The sequence below is a fragment of the Gadus macrocephalus genome, chromosome 15, assembly GCF_031168955.1.
Source record: "Gadus macrocephalus chromosome 15, ASM3116895v1".
NCBI lineage: Eukaryota > Metazoa > Chordata > Actinopteri > Gadiformes > Gadidae > Gadus > Gadus macrocephalus.
Window position 1 is genome coordinate 2366925 of NC_082396.1, and position 18933 is coordinate 2385857.

Sequence of the window (18933 nt, forward strand, 5' to 3'; positions counted from 1 at the left end):
ACAGTGAAAGGTTTGTGGTAGTTCTGACCTGAAAGTGCAGAATGATGGTCCAGATTAATCCCAGGGTTAACTTCGGGTTTCCATCTGTGATGTCGTCGTTCCTTATATTTACAAGTTTGACCTGAACACAAAAGAAAAAATTGGTTATTCATTTGTCTGAAACATGTCTATCTAATCTACTGCAGGCTTCTGTATTTATTTTTGGTTCATTTAACAAAAAAAGAATATAAAAAATATATTAAGTCTTACAGTGTTTTCAAATATAGTAAAGGCAACTTTTCACCTCACTGCCAAAAATATAAACAGACATTAATGCCCTTAGATCAAATGTCATTCAAATTCCGGTCATAAAAACAGACGGCCACAAGATGGCAGAAGAGCCTTTCTAAAGAAACGTTAGGTCTGTTGCACTCCTTGCTCCTTGACTCATCATTTTCTACCCTGATTTCATGCTTTAAGTATAGACGACCAAACCGGTCAAAATGTTCTTTGTCCCATTTAAAGCCACCTAGAGCATCCTGTCTACCTATCTCTCAAAGAACATTGTGTGCTTGTGTATGTATCCGTGTGTGTTGTGTGAGTGTGTGTGTTTGAGCACGTGTGTGTTTGGGGCGGGGGGGGTTAACAATAGAACAAGTCATTTAAATGGCGACTGTGAATCCATTGTCTCGCGCCTCGATCGACTGACGTCACATCTGGCTACAGCTGGGCTGAGCTTCACATCCTGAATAGGGGGAGCTCTCGGCTCTTTGAAAGCCAATCGATAGTAATGGAAGCCATAAGAAGTTATGGATTCATAACCATGCATGGTTTATTGATTTTACTCAGATTTCAGAAATCATAAAAAATAAATACGGTTGAATTGATTTCCTTCTGCACGTGATTCATTTTTGGAGAATTATGTTTTGATTTACAAAAAATCTAAATAAATATACCAACTAAATACTGCGCTAACCTCTGGATGGCTTTAGGAAACATGCAGATGCTAATGCAGCACCTATTTCCAATATCTAACATTGATTAGTATACGCTACACGTGAACCTCCTAAGATGGCACAATTTGAATGGTTCGCCATCTCGGGATATTGGGCAATATCCCATGATTGACATCTCAAACTCAGGATAATGTTTTCAGCGAGCTTGACGGTCTTCTTGTCATGCTAATAAAAACAAACAACACCTCAGGCTCCCTGAATAGTGGGGAATAGTTTATTCCCCACTATTCACTTTGCCTTCGGCGAATAATTGTTCAGTATTGTTCTCATCCTCACTAAGACTGTTTTGGATCAAAGCCGTCCGCTTAATGACTCAATGTAAATATGACATAATCCACGAATGCTGATCCATTATCATCAGATGTGACTGACTAATTGGTTAACGAGGAGTGTCTCCATCGTGGTTTTAATGTCAAATCAGTAGTCCGTATCTCACCTGCCGTCTCTTTAAGTAGTCCAGGGCTATTTGTACATTTTGTAATCTGTGGAAGCGCATTCGTCCCTTCTCCCGAGGCTGTGGGTCAAACAAAATGGAAAAGGAGAAGAGAACACAGGATCAGAGTTTGTACCGTCGGACGACGGGGAGAAATGAACACATTGTAGTAGAGTGGTCGACATGCCGCTGGAGCCTTACCCACCGAGTCAAAGACATAAGAGGAGGGGAAGCACAGATTAAAGCCTTCAGAGGAAGAGCTACAGCTAAAAGCCAAGACCCGTCGATGCGCTGTGTGCATATGCGTAGCGCTCTTTACACAATTTTTCACAAGAATTTCGTTTGGTACAAAAGGAATGAAAAATCGGAACAACGGATGTCAAGCAAGGTTGATTTCAACATTAGAGTCTTTAACGGAAGACAACTGAAAATGACACACCCACCCACCCACACACACACACACACACACACACACACAATTAATTTGTGATCGGAACAATCCAACTGTTGATTGATTGAACGGTCGATGACAGGGTGCAACTACGGTGACGGTGCATGCGCACGTGCCCCACGCCAAACTCCTCGCCGACAAACGCACGTGAACAGTGGGTGTCCGTGGCGTGGGGCAGTGAGACGGGGGTCAGACAAAGCGTGTGATTACAAGCCAGCGACGCACACATATACACACACACAAACGTGCACGCACACACAAACACACACAACACACACACACACACACAACAACAGCGAAAGGCTGTTTGTGTGTGTGTGTGTGTGTGTGTGTGTGTGTGGTGGAAACCGCACTCAGCCACTCTGACCGTGCACACTCTCAGACAGGAAGTCTCTCATCTTAACTAGATTCGCCCAAACCTCTCCCAGTTCTGCCCCGAGCTCATTCACCAATGAAACCACAGCGTGAGCGGGCCTCACCAAGAACCCAGCATGTGCAGCGATAGACAAACCGGATGACCTCATGGGGACTTGGATACACTGCTCAGTGCTAAAGCTTAGGATGTAAACACCCAAAAGAAAAACATGGCGGTATGTGTGCATTGTATACGCCATTCATAGTATTTCATATTCTTTGTTTCGCTTCGAGTGCCAGGCTTTTTTTTGTTGGTTTTAGCTTTCTAACAGATTTATCCGAATCAAATGTTCCCCAGGTCTTTAGATCATGAGCCATTCTCACGCTGCCAGTACGGCTGGTCAAAAGACTCTTAATAAAATCATCCTTGGACACAGTTACGCCGTGATATCCTCCTCAACAACCTACGCATGATAAAGTTGCACTTACACATAAAAGGTGAACCACACCAATGACCACGTAGGCCTAGTGGGGAACAAATTGCAAAAACCTTCTCCATCTCGTGATACACGACAGCTGCATGTGGTGCGGCCGTGCGCCGTGGAACGTTGTGTTGGAACAAAACACTGCTGTTAATGAACCCCACGGCCTTCTAGGTTAGTTTGTTACCAGGGGTGAGTGGGGGGGTGGGGGGGGGGCACACCTACCCCCTTATCATCATCCTGCGCGTGGCCATGCTGCTCAACGCCACATGCCCCTGCCGAACTCACCAACCGCAAGGTCTTCAGCAGGTCACGCTCCCGCGGCTTACCACGGCAACGGGGGGGGGGGGGGGGGGGGGGGGAGAGGGAGAGAGGACATGGAGCGGAAGGATGAGCAGGTTGACAGACACGAGGTGGTCAAGTGGACAGACAGACAGATTGACAGGCAGACGAGAGGGTTGACAGACAGACAGACAGACAGACAGACAGACAGACAGACCCGGTTGAAGAGAGTTTGGACAGACAGATGGACCGGTACACGAGAGGGTTGACAGACAGACAGACAGACCGGTTGAAGAGAGGGTGGACAGACAGAAGGACCGGTAGACGAGAGGGTTGACAGACAAATGGACAGGTGTTCAGGTTGGACAAAGAGCCCAGGGGGAAGAGGGACAGGTAGACCGAGGGATCAATGGAGTGACACACATACGGACAGACAGATGTGACAGAGGGACAAGTCAAAGAAGGATGGGGAAAGGAGGGAAGAAAAACATAAATGAAGGATCGGGGGATTAAGGGAACAGAGGATGAAGGGGTAGAGGGAACAAGACTTAAACAAAGGAAACCGGACTGCAGGATCGGCTCTATGTGGGGTCCGAGGGACGGATAACAGTCCTCTAGGGCGGGGGGAGTACATGGAGCTAATAACAGGACTGTGGATCCCAGCTGAGGTCGCTACACACCGTAGCACTGACTACCACAGTCATTCAGCTTTCGCCCATTCACGCAACTAGTAGGCATAACAACAGATAGCAAAGCGATACGCCGCCGTTCAGTCAGAAATACTCATATCAGTGGTCGCTAGCCTGCCTCAATCAGAATTACGGCGTGAAAGTGAAGCTGGGTAATATAATGTAGCTCAACATGGCATTTTCTGTACATGAGCTCTTATCAAGATAAAACATTTAGTCAAAGAAGGCAAATGCAAGTTTCAGCAGAGCTTGCTAGCTTATCTCCACAACAAAGTTGTTTACTTTACAATCGCAGCTACAGATTTGTAGCGTGATTCTTCTTAGGTCCAGGCTGCATAATCGGGATAATATCATGATAACATTAAGGACCTTTATAGTCTGGGAGCTCCAAAAAATGTAACTCACAAGACTGGCTAAACGAGTCACACTTTCATTGGAAATCTGGTAATCCTTAAATCTACTGAGGAAACCACTCAGGTTACAATGACGATTGCCAACATTCATTTGGCATTCAAGTCACAGCCAACATAACTTTCGATTTGAACGGACCAAGATTAAAGGAATAGCGCTGATTACATTAGGATTCAACATCCCCTTTTTACTACACTTCCCCGTCTAGTTAGTATGTTAACCCATCAGGTTAGCGAATTTAGATTCAGAAATATTGATTCACATAAAAAAAAAAAAAAAGACTTTCATAACAAGCCTGCTGGGGCTGTGCTTTGGCCAGAGAGGGGAACTCACCAGTGTGTCTCCAGACAGGACTTCCAGCAGGGAGATCAGGTTATGTCCATCTCTCAGGTCCTCGTACAGGTCATTGATATGCTTCCGGACCTGTGAGAGAGGGAGATGACATTTACATTTATATTCAGAGCATTTAGCAGACGCTTTTATCCAAAATGAATACAAAGCAAAGCAAACGGTTCATGCACACATTTCACACGCCGACGGCGGATTCAATCAGGGAAGATGACAGCCAGCTCGTCGGGAGCAATTAGGGTTAGGCGTCTTGCTCAGGGACACCTCTGCACTCTCTAGGAGGAGCCAGGGATCGAACTAGAAACTTTTCGGTTACCAGCCAACTCGCTCTACCTCCTGAGCTAAGCTAAGCCCGCAAGACAACACATGAGACACGTGGGACATCACAGTGGTGCATGTCACTCTTCAGGGATGACAGAAAAATAAACAGTCTGATTCTAAGGTGATGCATTTATAATGTTACCTGGATGTTTGACCAAAGACCCTTCAAATGATGATGGTGTGATAACAAACGTATAGCAGGCAGCACACTCACAGACCATGTCAGCTATGATTCCTATCATTTTGGAATACATCCTGAAACGTATTAACCAAGCCTTTTAAATAATTGTAATAAAAGATTTTTAAGTCCCCTACAATGATTGTCCCCCTGCAATTCTGCTCAGCTCACCCTGTATAATCCTGTCCCAAAACCTCCATCAACCTCTAAAAGTCAGACATTATGATGTTTCTGCCTTTTACAATCTCTGACAACATCAACCTCACCCCTCCCGCTTTAGATTGAAGATCTACATATTTCTAACGACCATGACAAAATAAAAGCATATTCCCTTTAGGCCATGTATTGTCAGTCTAACTAGCAATGTAACGCAGACTGAAAGACTGAAGTCTTTTCACCAAAAAAACGCATCACAGTAACACAGAAGCTTTAGAACGTAATAGAACGCATCGATAGTGGCCATCACTAAAACACTGCTAAGTGACAGCGAAGCAGAGAGTAAATCAACACCAGTACAATGCCTTCCTTACTATGCTGTGATGCACTTACTCCTGTGCACTCGACTACCATTCATGAAAACCACTCTACTAGCCTTGTGCTATGATTCCTATAGCTCAGGATACTTTCCAGTTTTTTAGAAAAAGGAATGAGAAGTAATTCAGACGAGTTCTCTTGACCACACTAAAGTATGACGGTGTGTGTCTGTGTTTAATGTGCTATAGGACAACGATGGAAGTCCATTGAAGGTGAGAAAAATGTGTCCCGAAACTCGACTACAACGAACAGGAGTAAAACACAGTCGGGTGTTGACGAAAAACAAGGTCGAACACATAATTACGGTGGGCTTGTCCTTCAAACGGAAACATGCACTACAATAACGCAGATGGCATATTCTATGATCTACTATGTCAAAGGGGTCAGTAAGAGACGAAGATAACGGATAGATTTGAGAGACAAAAGCAGAGGAGATGAGATAGGCTAATGGACACTGATACACAATCTCTCCCTCTGTCCCTCTTGCCGCCGTTATCTCGGATGCTGGCAGGTACGTGTGGTTGAGGTTAATTGCTTTCTGCACACGCCCCTTACATAAGACGGCTCCCCGGGGGAATGGAGGCAGATTGAGAGACAAGCAGAAGCTCCTTTGCAACCATCCGAAGGCTGTTCAGCCTCTCTTTTCCTCCCCTGTTCCCATTTAAACCTTTTCTGTCTGTTATTTTTGGTGAATGTGGTCTGCTGGACTTGATTCTGGCTTTTTTTTTGCATCTTATTTTCTTGCAGTAGCTAAGGGGAAAACCCTGTCAATTGATCCCACTTGGCCAGGTCCTTCGACTCTCTGGCTTTTCCTACATTGTGAGCACATTTTTGATGATAGAAATCGGATTTCAGTTAAACTTTGTATGGTGACTTTTGGTTGCTACTCAACTCATTTCGTTCATTCGGGGAATGAGGTTGGAACAATATTACTACCATTATACAGTAACAACCATGTCTACACCTGGTGTCCAAGTATGATGCACTACCTAACGCAAGGCTGTGGTCAGGGATAGAATGGGCAGAGACATATGGCAGAGCTGCAACTTGCATGGTCAATTAATCTATCAATTATTAATTGCTTTAGTCTATAAAATGTTATAAATACTATAAATGATTAATTAATTAATTAAATGTTAACAGATTAATGTTTAAATAAGCAGGCAAATATTTGCATTTCTGATGCCATAAACATAAGCATTTCTACTCAAATTACAAAAATGGTTATCAAAACTTTTTAAATTGTATTCTGACAGATCATTTCAGTTTAAAATCCATTCTAAACTGGATGATTAATAGTTTTCCCAGCCACCGTCAAAAGCTACAACACCTCAGTCTGTCCTACACCTGCACTTCCTTCTGGTAATTGAGTCTGGGGGCTTTCTGCTGAAAGCCAACCCCCCCCCCCCCCCCCCCCCCCCCTCCAGCCCTGGATAGCAGTGCTCTGAATCGCCACATTGCCTTCCTGATGACCTGCATTGCCTCAGGCCTCTCTCCGTGCCATAATCCCCGCCCGCCGGCCACAGCTGTGCCTCCGAAATAGACCCACACTCCAATCGCGTTATTGGGTCAGCCAAATAGCGTCCCTGCCCCCCCCCCCAACCCCCCCAACCCAGTCCCCCACTATGACTCAGCATCCCAATTCCGTACGGACCCCAGTGCACAGCGGGCAATGGCAACGGCCAGCCATGACAGACACAAATCTGACAGGGATTGGGGCTGAGTAGGCCTACTCTGACCCCAATGTTATGGTGGAATGTCAAAATATGCGATTACATAACATTGTGCATATTATGTGGGATTTGCAAATTATATACAGTTGGAGTAGCAGTCGGTAGCAGTAGGCCTACAGAGTATTCTTAGAAAGCTTCGTCCATTCGTCCAAGTAGGGTAATATCTTAAATCTGCAGTTCTTATGCTAAGAATGTATTTTTTTTTAAGCAACAGTATTTAACACACCAAATTTAATGTTAACTGTATTTAGAAAATACAAGCCAACTGCCTTCAAAACGTTTGGGGATGAAACTACTGCAACCCACAGCAAATGGTTTTGTACAATTAGTTTTGTGTTCAAAGGCAGACAACCTTCCCCGCAGCAGAAATGCCATCAATCCCCCCCTTCCCCTATTGTGTAGTCAAATGTGCACTTTATGCAAGATAAACGATGTGACACTTGCAGGTACTTGTCGCTCTGATAAAAGTTCCCCTAATTACGTTCACAGTTGCAGCCTCACCATAGCAACGTGCAGTAGCAAAAAGCGTAGCGTAGCGTAGCGTGGCGTGCAGAAGCATAGAGGACAGCGTCACGCACGCATGCCTTGAGAGATTGCTTGCATGTCGGCACCTAACGCCAACAGGAGGTAGGTATAATAATTGGTTTCTCTCGCTGGCTCCATAATGGATTGTTTATACAATTAAGTAATGGGTGAGTGATTCCTAATAGATCCTGATTGAAAAGTATTTCAGGACCTTAAAGTTGTGACAACACCACAAGTGAGATATTATGTATGATGATGAATGATTTCACTCAGGTGGTGTTTTTTGTTGCATGGAAACAGAAATCAGCACAAATACATTGGCAATAAAGTTCTTACCTTGAAAAGATGCTGGTTTATCCATTTGGTAAATGTCTTTTTCTGCACTCTGTCTCTTTCATCTGAGGGGAAGGAGAGAAGAAACAAACAGATGTGAATTTTTACGATGTGAATTTTTTGCAGCTAAACTGCATTTATGCAGTTTAGCTGTTTTGACACTTTATGAAACTTTAATGACACATTTTTACTTTGTCCTCTGTTCCTTTTGGAGGAACAAGTGCTTTCTGTTTCAGAAGGTCTTTAATTAGAAAGGTCTTGAGTTGGAAAAGGCTCATGCGGCACACCCGCCACCACTTTATTTTTGTTTCTTGTATCCACGACAACGCACTATGCGCTCATGACTAGAAAGTCAAGCAAGAGCCTAACATATGTATAAAGTACAGTACTGTACATGCAAACAGCACAATACTGCAAATCTGTAATATAATGTACGTGACACAACTGTCGTGCATTGCATGTAGATTATTGTACATTAAAACTTACATTGTATGTTGCATGTACAGCGTTGTAAATGACAATGACTTTTATGCACAGTGCATAAAGAAGTTCAGCAAGTAAAGTATTCCCATTGTATAGATTTGCAAACAAGATTGTCTGTTATCTGATGTTCCCTCACAGGTGAATAAAAGCGATGTTCCTCAGAAGGTTTCTCTGTTTCCAATACATCTAACGCTTTGTGCTCGCTATGCAAGCATCTGCACAGTGAGATAACTGCCAACCTTCGTTCCCCACCTCATATAAACCCTGATCAAATGAAGGCAATCATCACTCAGAAAAACTACCAAAAGACGAAATGACTGATTAAGAAAAGCTCATTAAATCACAACCAGCGTATAATAGAAGACCTCTGAAAGACAACCATAACATCAACAGCAATAAACATATGTTCTAAATCGTTTGCGAAAAACCTTCTGCCAGAAGTTTGTTTTTCTCCCACACCAAAGAAAAATACAAAAAAAAGAGCTCCACGTGGCAAATCCGGCCAGGAACCGGCAGAACACACTAAGTATAGTAACAAGCAGTGGTAGTAAGTGAAGCACCAATACTGACCCATGCAGCTCATGAGCGTCACCAGGTAATCCCTATGCAGTCTCTCGCTCGCTCCCTGGTGCTTCATGGCTGCTCGCCGTAGCCCCCTGGGGCAGCAGGCTCAGGAGTATATGTACGTGTAGTCCAGATCCACAGGGACAAGGTCCCGTTCACACACACACACACACACACTACGAGACTGCTAACCAGAGTGAAGCGCTGGAGACGGGAGCCTCCCTGCCTCTCTCTCTCTCTGTGCCCGCCAGACCTGCTCCAGAGGCAGCCCACAGCAGCCTGCTACTGGAAGCGCCCGGGACAAGTCCTGTCAGGTTTTCCACGGTTACGCGATAAAGTTTTTTCGTACTTTCCAAACTATTTTGGGGTTCATTCCAAACCCCAAAATGACGTTACATGCAGCCTTCAAACCACCGTACGGCGGTGGAGGGAAAACAAATCGTCTTTGGTCTGGATGTTTTCTTTGCCTATAAGGGAACCGGGTGACTTCTTTTACTGGTGTCACAAAGCTGTGGTGTGACTCATTTATGTTTAAACAACAACACCTTTTTAACCAATGAATCATAACAGATTGAATCAGCTTACATTCTCACCGGACTGATCACAGATAATAGGATATCTTCCTCAGTGGGTGCCCAGATGCCAACCAACTCTGTGTCGCATCAGTACTGTGATTGTTTTGGCTGCCAAGACCTCCTTAGGCTTCTATCGGCATTTGCAGAATGATGGACAACTAGTTTAATTGGCTGTGCCTTTTATTTGATTTCCTCATGTTTCATGTCTCAGCACGTGATGAATGCTTGATAATCATTTGAGCTTGCGGCAGACACTCTTGTGGGTAAAATAAAATGTGTCACAGTGTTTAATAAGCTACTGTATGCTTTGCAGGTTTGCATGTGTTAGAAAGACAGAGTGAATACTGAATGGTTAAAAGATAATTATAGAAATCAAGGCAAACCATAAAGCCTCAATCCTTGTATTAAATATTTTCGGATTAGAACGATACGACATGAAATAATGGTTTTACCCCACCCTAATTACCTACTAGTACACCATCTCTCTATGGGTGGAGTCATGTGTGTGATCTAAAAATAGTGCAACAGTAAAAGCTGCACACAGATTCAAAACTGGGCTGCTGGGAGACACGTGCATGATGCTGGACATGGTAGCATTTGTGGTGTCAGCTTTAGCAACTGATAACAAGAGAGCAGCTGACAGGATCATCTTCAATCAACCCAACAGATCAATCATTATTATCAATATAATATAATTAGTCTTTTTTTTTTCCCACATACCTTCATCTTCTGTCGGAAATAATCATCTCTATAAAGCAAAATCAGTGGTAATAAAAATCGGCCCTGGGTGTCTAGCATTCAGTGTAATGCTAGCTTTCAGTGAAATGCTAGCATTCAGTGTTATGCTAGCATTCAGTTTATGCTGGCTTTCAGTTGATGCTGGCTTTCAGTGATGGGTGTGCATTTTTGTTCATAGTGGCGAGTTTAGGATCCTGAACTTGGTAATAATTACTTGCTGGCTCCAGAGAACATCATTAATATAGATTGTCTGAGAGTGCAGTCCGGGAAAGCATCCAGAGAAGAGGGCTATCTGCTAAATGGACTGTAGCATCTCTGAATGATGTGGGGGCCACGCACGCACGCAGGCTCGCACGCACGCAGGCTCGCACGCAGGCTCGCACGCACGCAGGCTCGCACGCAGGCTCGCACGCAGGCTCGCACGCACCCACACAAACACATATACGATAGCAGCACACATGTGTGTGTAATGTATACTCAATCAGGAAATAAAAGAGAAATTGTTTAAATATCTTAAAGACACACGCGCTAGTATTGGAATTAGTAGTGGCTTGAAGGCATGAAAACACATCTATTTGAATTGAAGCTATATGTGATACACACTTTAAAATAATATCTTAGATAAAAAATGTTCATTGCATAATCATTTGACTGATATATTTTAGACTCACGTGAGACGTCACAATCTGAAAGGTGAACTGCCTGAAAGGTGAACGTGAGATGAATGGTATGGTGCCCTCTTGAGGACACAAGTAGCCATTTTTTTTAGCATGATGTCGTTTTATCTTTTTGAAGATTTCTTCCTCAACTACATAACCCACTACACACTATATGCTAAAAGTGACACTTTTACAAAAAAAAAAAAAACATTTTAGAAAACGCTCTTCGCCACATGTTGAGATTTGTTTAAATATAAAATATACAAGAAGTTTTATCTTTTTCTCTCACTCATATTCAATAAGTGAGATAACATAAAATGAGGATGTCCACTAACTGTGACCATGTAATGCAATGTTTTCAAGCTGGTGGTAGGTGAGGGTAATGCAGGTTGAATGTGGGACACAATTTACAATAATAGAATAATAGTACTATAATCGGCTTGTTATTTCAAAAATAATGTCATTGCGCATTCCATCATGTGTTTTCCACTTATGTTTGGTGCTCAATAAACACATGTTTGGAGCATAAGCACCGTAGCTGACCTTTTGCTTCCACCGTCTCCCACAGACCCTGGCCTCCTTGCAGCAATAACCGTGTATAAAGGGGAGCTGGCCCTCTTCGCTCAGCCACCCCATGTGCATTCATCTATTTTTACAATTTGCATATGAGGTGTTCCGTGCAAGGTCTTGAAGACAATTTAGTGATGCAGTACACCTAAAGTCAAAGGTTCGGAAAACACAGATTTAATATATGATGCAAGTTTCCAACACATAAACCTGTTGCATTCCCGAGTTGACTTCATATATAATATGTCAATGTGTGTGTGAACGCCTTGAGGGGATACTTGTTTATAGCCCACGTCAAAGGGCACGACAGCATAATGCCATGCTCCTTCGCTGAGAGGAAAGGCTGCTTAGCCAGTTTGTGTAGTTCCCTCCCCAAAAAGCGTTCCTCTGTACTAATAAACACTATTGAAATCAAGGGCACAAGGTGTACGATTCTGCTCCTCCCAGTTAATAGCCGGGAGACTTTCAGAATTCAAACAAACGAACCGACAGTGATCCGTCCACTCTGACTGGCGGTGCAACTGTGTGACGTGAACTTGCGTAGCTGGGCTGGCTGGGAGGTGAATGGGAGGGGTTTAGGAGAGTGTAGACACTTATGTAGACATAGGATGGCTGGTCGGCATTTGTAGAACATATCAGTTATAGGAAGTGATTTTATTGTAAAGCATTATTGAAGTCCCTATTATTATTATTTTGAGGTACCTGTAAGCTATAACCTAGTTGAAATGACTCATATTGATCCTTCAACATTGGCCTATGTTCCTGAAGTTTTTTTTATGTGGACGACGTTTACCACTATTCAAATCAAAAGCTTAGCTAAACCTGGGTTTAACCTGCCAATACCAATCGCACATTGAACATGCATGTTGTTAGTATGTTATGCTCATGATCTCTTGTTGAACTGACAAGTCTGTAACTTTCTTAGGTGATAGTTATATTTTAGAAAGAGTTCATTGTCTTCGTAAAACATTTCCTTAACTTTTTGCATGCATAGTTTATGCAAGGTTAAAGTTTCAGCAAATTAATGTTCACTCAAAGTATGGCAAATGACCAGGTAATACGTTATCCAATAGCTCTCCAGTCTCGACCTCTATTCTTGACATTTGTTGATCCACATACAACACCTGACTAGGTTTGACTGAGGACAATACTGCAAGAGAAGACTTACAACCTATCTTATATTTTTCCCTACTTACTTTTGCATAAAGTGTCAGATTATTGCCTGAATGTTGAAGAATAAAGTCTATCAACCCGTTTGATTGGGGCTTGTGTATTAAATGTCCTCTCACTCCCTCTCCCTATACTGGTCAGCGTCGGACATTGTGTGTTAAAGTGGACTCATTGGTCACACGCTCATCTCCTGAGACTCGTATTTGCAGGCCTCCAGTTAGCACATGTGCTCCTCTATATTTAGCCTCAACCTTAAACCACGCCGGCTGTACAGCTTGGCATCACATGTAGAAGGGCCACTGCAAGGGCAGCGTTCGTCCCTTTAATTCAACTATTTGAGATTAGAATACAAATTGACATTGACAAAAAATTTGGCGTATTCGCTATTGACTGAAGAGTCACTGTCAGTCTATCTCTCACGTTTTTAGGATCTTAGCGCCCCATTCAAAGGGAACAATGTATCAGGCTCTGTCAAATCTCTCTGGACAGTTGAATTCGTGAATCGTTTGAAAAAGGTTAAATTGATTCTGCATCGGAGCTAATGGCAATATATTGCATGCACCAGAAGGCTTATGCAGCCTTACTAGAAGGCTGTGGAGACAGCATAGCCTGCAGACAGTCCACTGCTGTAGATATTCCTATTAGCTGACTAGCTCGGACCATCCTTAGACAGGCTGATCACATAAACATGGAAATTATAAACCATGTTTCCAAATCATGTTGGCCCTGCCTGGGGGGTAGTAACATGGGTGTTGGGGGGGCTTAAGAGAAATATGAAAACTAACCCTCGAGTACCACACACATCCTCACACAGACACGTGAAACATTCCTGCTACACAGTTCACCCCCTGCTCAAGTCGCTAAGCTATCGACAACAGTGCATTTACCAGGGATCACAAGTCCACAAGCCTGCAGTGTGGAGTGGTGTCGCTGTGTATGGGAAACGGGTGTGGTTTTGTTGCTAATAGCTTTACATGTGTTTGCCTTCAAGGGGTTAACCTTCTACCTCCTCAGTCCTCCACCTGTCCACCGGAAGGAAACACTGTTTGAGTCATGCCCTGGGAGGCGATTAGGCCGAATCTCGATTCTTCCCCTTGCCCCTTTTGCTTTGTCTTTGTCTTTGTCTTAACCAAGACAAAGACAAAGCAAAAGGGGCAAGGGGAAGAATCGAGATTCGGCCCAAGTGAGCTCTCAAATCATCTTAAAAATAAGGGGTACATAGCACTCAATCTTATCCCTTAATCTTGATCAAATTGGGTATTGAGACACCACTAGCTCTCACATGAACGCGCAACTTCAAGGGTAAGGGGGAAGATAAGGGGTAAGGGGGAAGATAAGGGGTAAGGGGGAAGATAAGGGGTAAGGGGGAAGATAAGGGGTAAGGGGAAGTATTGAGATTGGGCCTAAGGCGGCGACGGCACAACGCACAGCACAGCACTCAGATGGCATTGTCTCGAAACAGATGAGCCACATAGCGCCGTCATAGCACACACGCTGACAGCGTGAAGAACGCGGACAAGTGAGCCGGTGAACAAGCGGTAAACAAACAGTGAAGCTAGCGAGCTAGACGGCCGGGGGGGGGGGAAACGCCGTTAGAGGGTGCATTTCTGTCATTCCTCGCAAGTGACACAATCACAGCGCTCGTCTTCTGCTCGGGGTAGGGCCGTCGTCGAAATGTTCGCCCGGAACAGCCCATTCATTCATAAAGCCTGACGTGCCCTCGAAGCAGCCCTTCTAGTCAGCCTGGGCCCTTTGTCGCCAGCCAGAGCACCGTGCGCACAGAGCTCTGACAAAGAACGATATGGAAATCATAGATTTACATCCCGATTGTTTTTTTTCCGTTTCACTCTTTTTATAGCCTGAGAAAGAGACTGCTTGGATTTCTAGCAATCCAACGGAGCATACATCGCCTGACGTGCTAATGTGGACTACTTTGCTTCGATGTACTTCGACCTAACCGTCATTGTCAGATCAGGGCCTACTAACACTTGTCCTGGCCCTACACGCCGAGAGTTATGTAATTGCATGAGTCGGGTAGTGAACATGAATATCCTGAGGAAAGTTGGCAGTGGCTGAATCGTTTCCTTATCATTGTAGTTAGAAGTTTGTTCCAAGGACACGGTTGAGATGGGATCTCACACTGGGAAGTGTGCTAAGCCAATCCAAGATGAGGAAGAAAGAAAGCTACCGTAGTTAAAATTGAGTATCGGCTATTGTGGTTTCTGGCAGTCTAACCATTCAGCAAAACAAGGAGAGGCTTCATTAGTGGCAAGAACAAGCACAAACACACATTGTAAAACTAATGGTGCCATGAAGCCAACATGTTTCAAAATTGCCCTGGGACAAGAACTGTCCCAGCTAATTAGATACGCTTATAATCAACAACTTGCCTAAACCTGAAGTCAACATGATTTATGTATTTTTGCGAATATTTACTGAAAGTCCCATCTATATTCCCCAGCTCTGAACCAATCAGACTCACTACTCCTCATAAATCCAAACTATGCATATTTCTGTACCAAATCTAACATTCTAACCCGAGACAAGGAAGCAACACAACACATGAGCGCACAAAGAAGAACAAAGCAATCAGAGGGGGGAGTAGGAATAGACGGCTTCTTCCGTCATCCTGAGCACTCGCGCCCCGGCCTCCTGAGACACTGAGGTCACAAATCAAATCCATTTCCTCCATCTGGGATAGGCTCGCTACCCAGCATCTGCCGACCGGCTGCTGATAGGACGAGGGTGGTGCTGGAGGGCTGGATGGGCGACGGGTAGACAGAGAAGAGCTCATGAGCCCCGGCAAGGAAAGGGTGAAGGGAAAGAGGGAGGGAGAGGGAGAGGGAGAGGGAGGGAGGGAGGGAGGGAGGGAGGGAGGGAGGGAGGGAGGGAGGGAGAGAGAGAGAGGGAGAGAGAGAGAGGGAGAGGGAGAGGGAGAGGGAGAGGGAGAGAGAGAGAGAGAGAGGGAGAGAGAGAGAGAGAGAGAGGGAGAGAGAGAGAGGGAGAGGGAGAGGGAGAGAGAGAGATAGAGAGAGGGAGAGGGAGAGAGAGGGAGAGGGGGAAGGGAAAGAGGGTGGAGGGAGAGAGAGGGAGAGAGAGAGAGAGACAGAGACAGAGAGAGACAGAGAGAGAGAGAGAGAGGGTGAAGGGAAAGAGGGAGATGGAGAGAGAGAGAGAGAGAGGGAGAGGGGGAAGGGAAAGAGGGTGGAGGGAGAGAGAGGGAGAGAGAACCGAGGAAGGGAAAGAGAGGAAGGGTGACGGGAAAGAGAGAGAGAGAGCGAGAGGGGAGAAATGTACAACATGATCTCATGCCGACGAGAGCTCTGACTGCGAGGGCGGAGGGAGGGAGGAAGAGAGAGGCGGAAGAGACGAGGAGCTACAGTCACACTGCCCTTCCCATCACCATGACATCATACACAAATACACAACATTCGGACGTAGTATTATTAGAGCCGCGGCCTCTCAGAGGATTTGATCAGCTGATCAGACTGCTTGATTTTTGAACGGCAACAGAGAACTCTTAACTAATGCCAAATGAGGATTGATAATGCCAGGTTAATAAAGAGCTATGATATTTTAGAATGTAAATAACAAAAAAGATATTTCAAACCGGGTTTGTGTGAATGGGATCGTAAGTATGATTTCATTGGCGGATGTTTTATCACCTTAGAATTTGACTTTACTCGATATTCGTATATATTTAAAATGTTGTGACGGAATTATGGTATATGGAACATTGTGGTTTGAGGGAAGCCTGGATCTTTATGTTGAATGCATGCTGTGAGGCTAGATGCATTTGCATTGATTTGTTTTCCCAGCATATTAACTAAGCTCAATAAGAGATTATGCCCATTACAGTGAAAACAATCATTCTTTTTTATCTTTTTCCAGAGCGAGAGTCTGTTCTATAAATGTTTAGCTGTTAATGTTTACGATATCTAATTGAATTGGCAGGGATCTTAAAAGGATAAAGCCAGCTTAAACAAGTCTTATTATCAACAGTTCAAAACCAAGAATGCCCCTCTATTGCTCACAAATGTTGTCTGTCTTGTGATCTGCATAAAGCTACCTAACTTCAGCGGTCCAGACATCAAATTTTGTACAAAATGATAAAAATGTAATAATTGATTTATACTGGCCTAACTTTGGTTTGTCTGTTTTGTTAATGTTTCCCTGTCTAGCCTTGAGTCTCTGTCTCGGATTAAAATTCCACCATCAGTGAATGGTGCTCTTTGGCATGGTACATTTTGGTAACTAGTAACTGCTAAGCTTTTCATACTCTGTTCAACTACTGAAAGTCTAAAGCTAAATCCTTGGCATGAATATGAAAATTCAGTGACTCCCTCAAGCAGGCAGAAATTCTAATTTGGAGTCATAAACATCTTGGTATTTGATTAATGTATGTTTTGACTGCCAATAAATAGCTCAACAGTGGGGAAAATGTTCTAGCAAACAATTAGAGCAGGGAAAACGTCCCTGTAAAAGAGTTTACCTCTAATTGTCGGAATATATCCACAACAATGGTATAACACCCTCTTATCGACCAATTATATTTTCCCCTTAAATATACGTATTTATTAACATTGATAATCTCCTTAAAAAAAGGTTTAGGGGGACTTGAACGCAGATCCAAACGTGAAAACAAAAGGCTTTTTGTACGTTAGTCCACACTCCATAGAGCATATCTGCCCCATGTATGTATGTGTGTGTGTGCGGGTGCGTGCATGCATTCATTAATTCGTGTGTGCGTGCGTATTGTATGTGTGAGTGTGCGCGTTTGCGTGTGTGTGCGCACATGTGTGTCTGGGTGTGTGAGTGCATTTGTGAGTGGGTTTGTGCACGGCATGTGTGCGTGGGTTTGTGTGTCACCCTGCGTGTGTGTCTGTGTGTGTGTGTTTGTGTGTGTGTGCGTGCGTGTGCATGTGTGTGTTGGTTTGTGCACGGCATGTGTGTGTGGGTTTGTGCACGGCATGTGTGTGTGGGTTTGTGTGTCACCCTATGTGTGTGTGTGTGTGTGTGTGTGTGTGTGTGTGTGTGTGTGTGTGTGTGTGTGTGTGTGTGTGTGTATGTGTGTGTGTGTGTGTGTGCTCGTATGTGCATGTGTGTGTGGGTTTGTGCACGGCATGTGTGCGTGGGTTTGTGTGTCACCCTATGTGTGTGTGTGTGTGTGTGTGTGTGTGTGTGTGTGTGTGTGTGTGTGTGTGTGTGTGTGTGTGTCTGTCGTGTGTGAGTGCATGCACGTGAGTGGGCCACTAAGCCATTTGAATGTGATGAGTGGGCTGTCCATATGGAGCAGAGAGGCTACACTGGGCTGGGCCCAGGAGGGGCCGACAAAGACAGTGACTGTGCAAAAAAATACACAATGGCCTGTAGCGTACCATCGCTGTTAATAATAAGGCTAATCATCTAGATGGTCCGTTTAGATGGTCATGTCTTCTATCAGGGTTTTAGGAAACGGGTAACGCTTCACATTGAGGGTACATGAGTCAAACATTGATAAACATTAGAGTAGCATTAGCATGTGGGTTGGTGTTTGGTTTAGCCGTAACCTTATTATGTTGATTAAGTTGAATTACTTGAATAACTTATTTAACATTAAAAGCATTAGTAAACATGAACACCATTTGTCAATTATCACTAGACTGTTTGTTAACTGTGTTAGTTTATGCATATTACTGCATTAACTAATGTTGATTAATTGTGAATTAATATACAATTATTGTAAAGTTTTACCTAGACTGCGGTAGGAGTGTTTTAAAACCAATTACTAAGCCATGCTCAGCATACAGACACATGGATTGTAAAGCACACTGATGGACCACACCCTTTGTGAATGTATTAAAGACTCAATCAAATCTGCCCGAAATAAAGGAGATTGAGTTACAAGAACAAGATATCGTTAAAGTAGAGAATCTGTAGGGTAAACGCCATCATGTATTAATTGGAAATGAAACTGTCCTGTCCTGACATAAACTCCAACGATCCCGAAGACATGATTGGTTGCGAGTGATATTCCTCCTCTGTGGATATGGAGGCTTCTACCGAGAGAGGACATTATCTCTAATGAATGTTTGAGAGATTGCCATCATGGGGAAAATCACCCTTTCC

General features: G+C 43.9%; 1 protein-coding gene across 1 annotated transcript in view; it reads right to left on the minus strand.

The window, feature by feature from the left end:
- dst (dystonin) overlaps positions 1–18933 on the minus strand; it is a 119834-nt gene that overhangs the window by 94030 nt on the left and 6871 nt on the right. Inside the window, 4 exon segments of the mRNA XM_060072913.1 lie at positions 29–121; positions 1432–1509; positions 4431–4520; positions 8073–8134. Of these exon segments, the coding sequence (XP_059928896.1) occupies positions 29–121; positions 1432–1509; positions 4431–4520; positions 8073–8134 (323 nt within the window).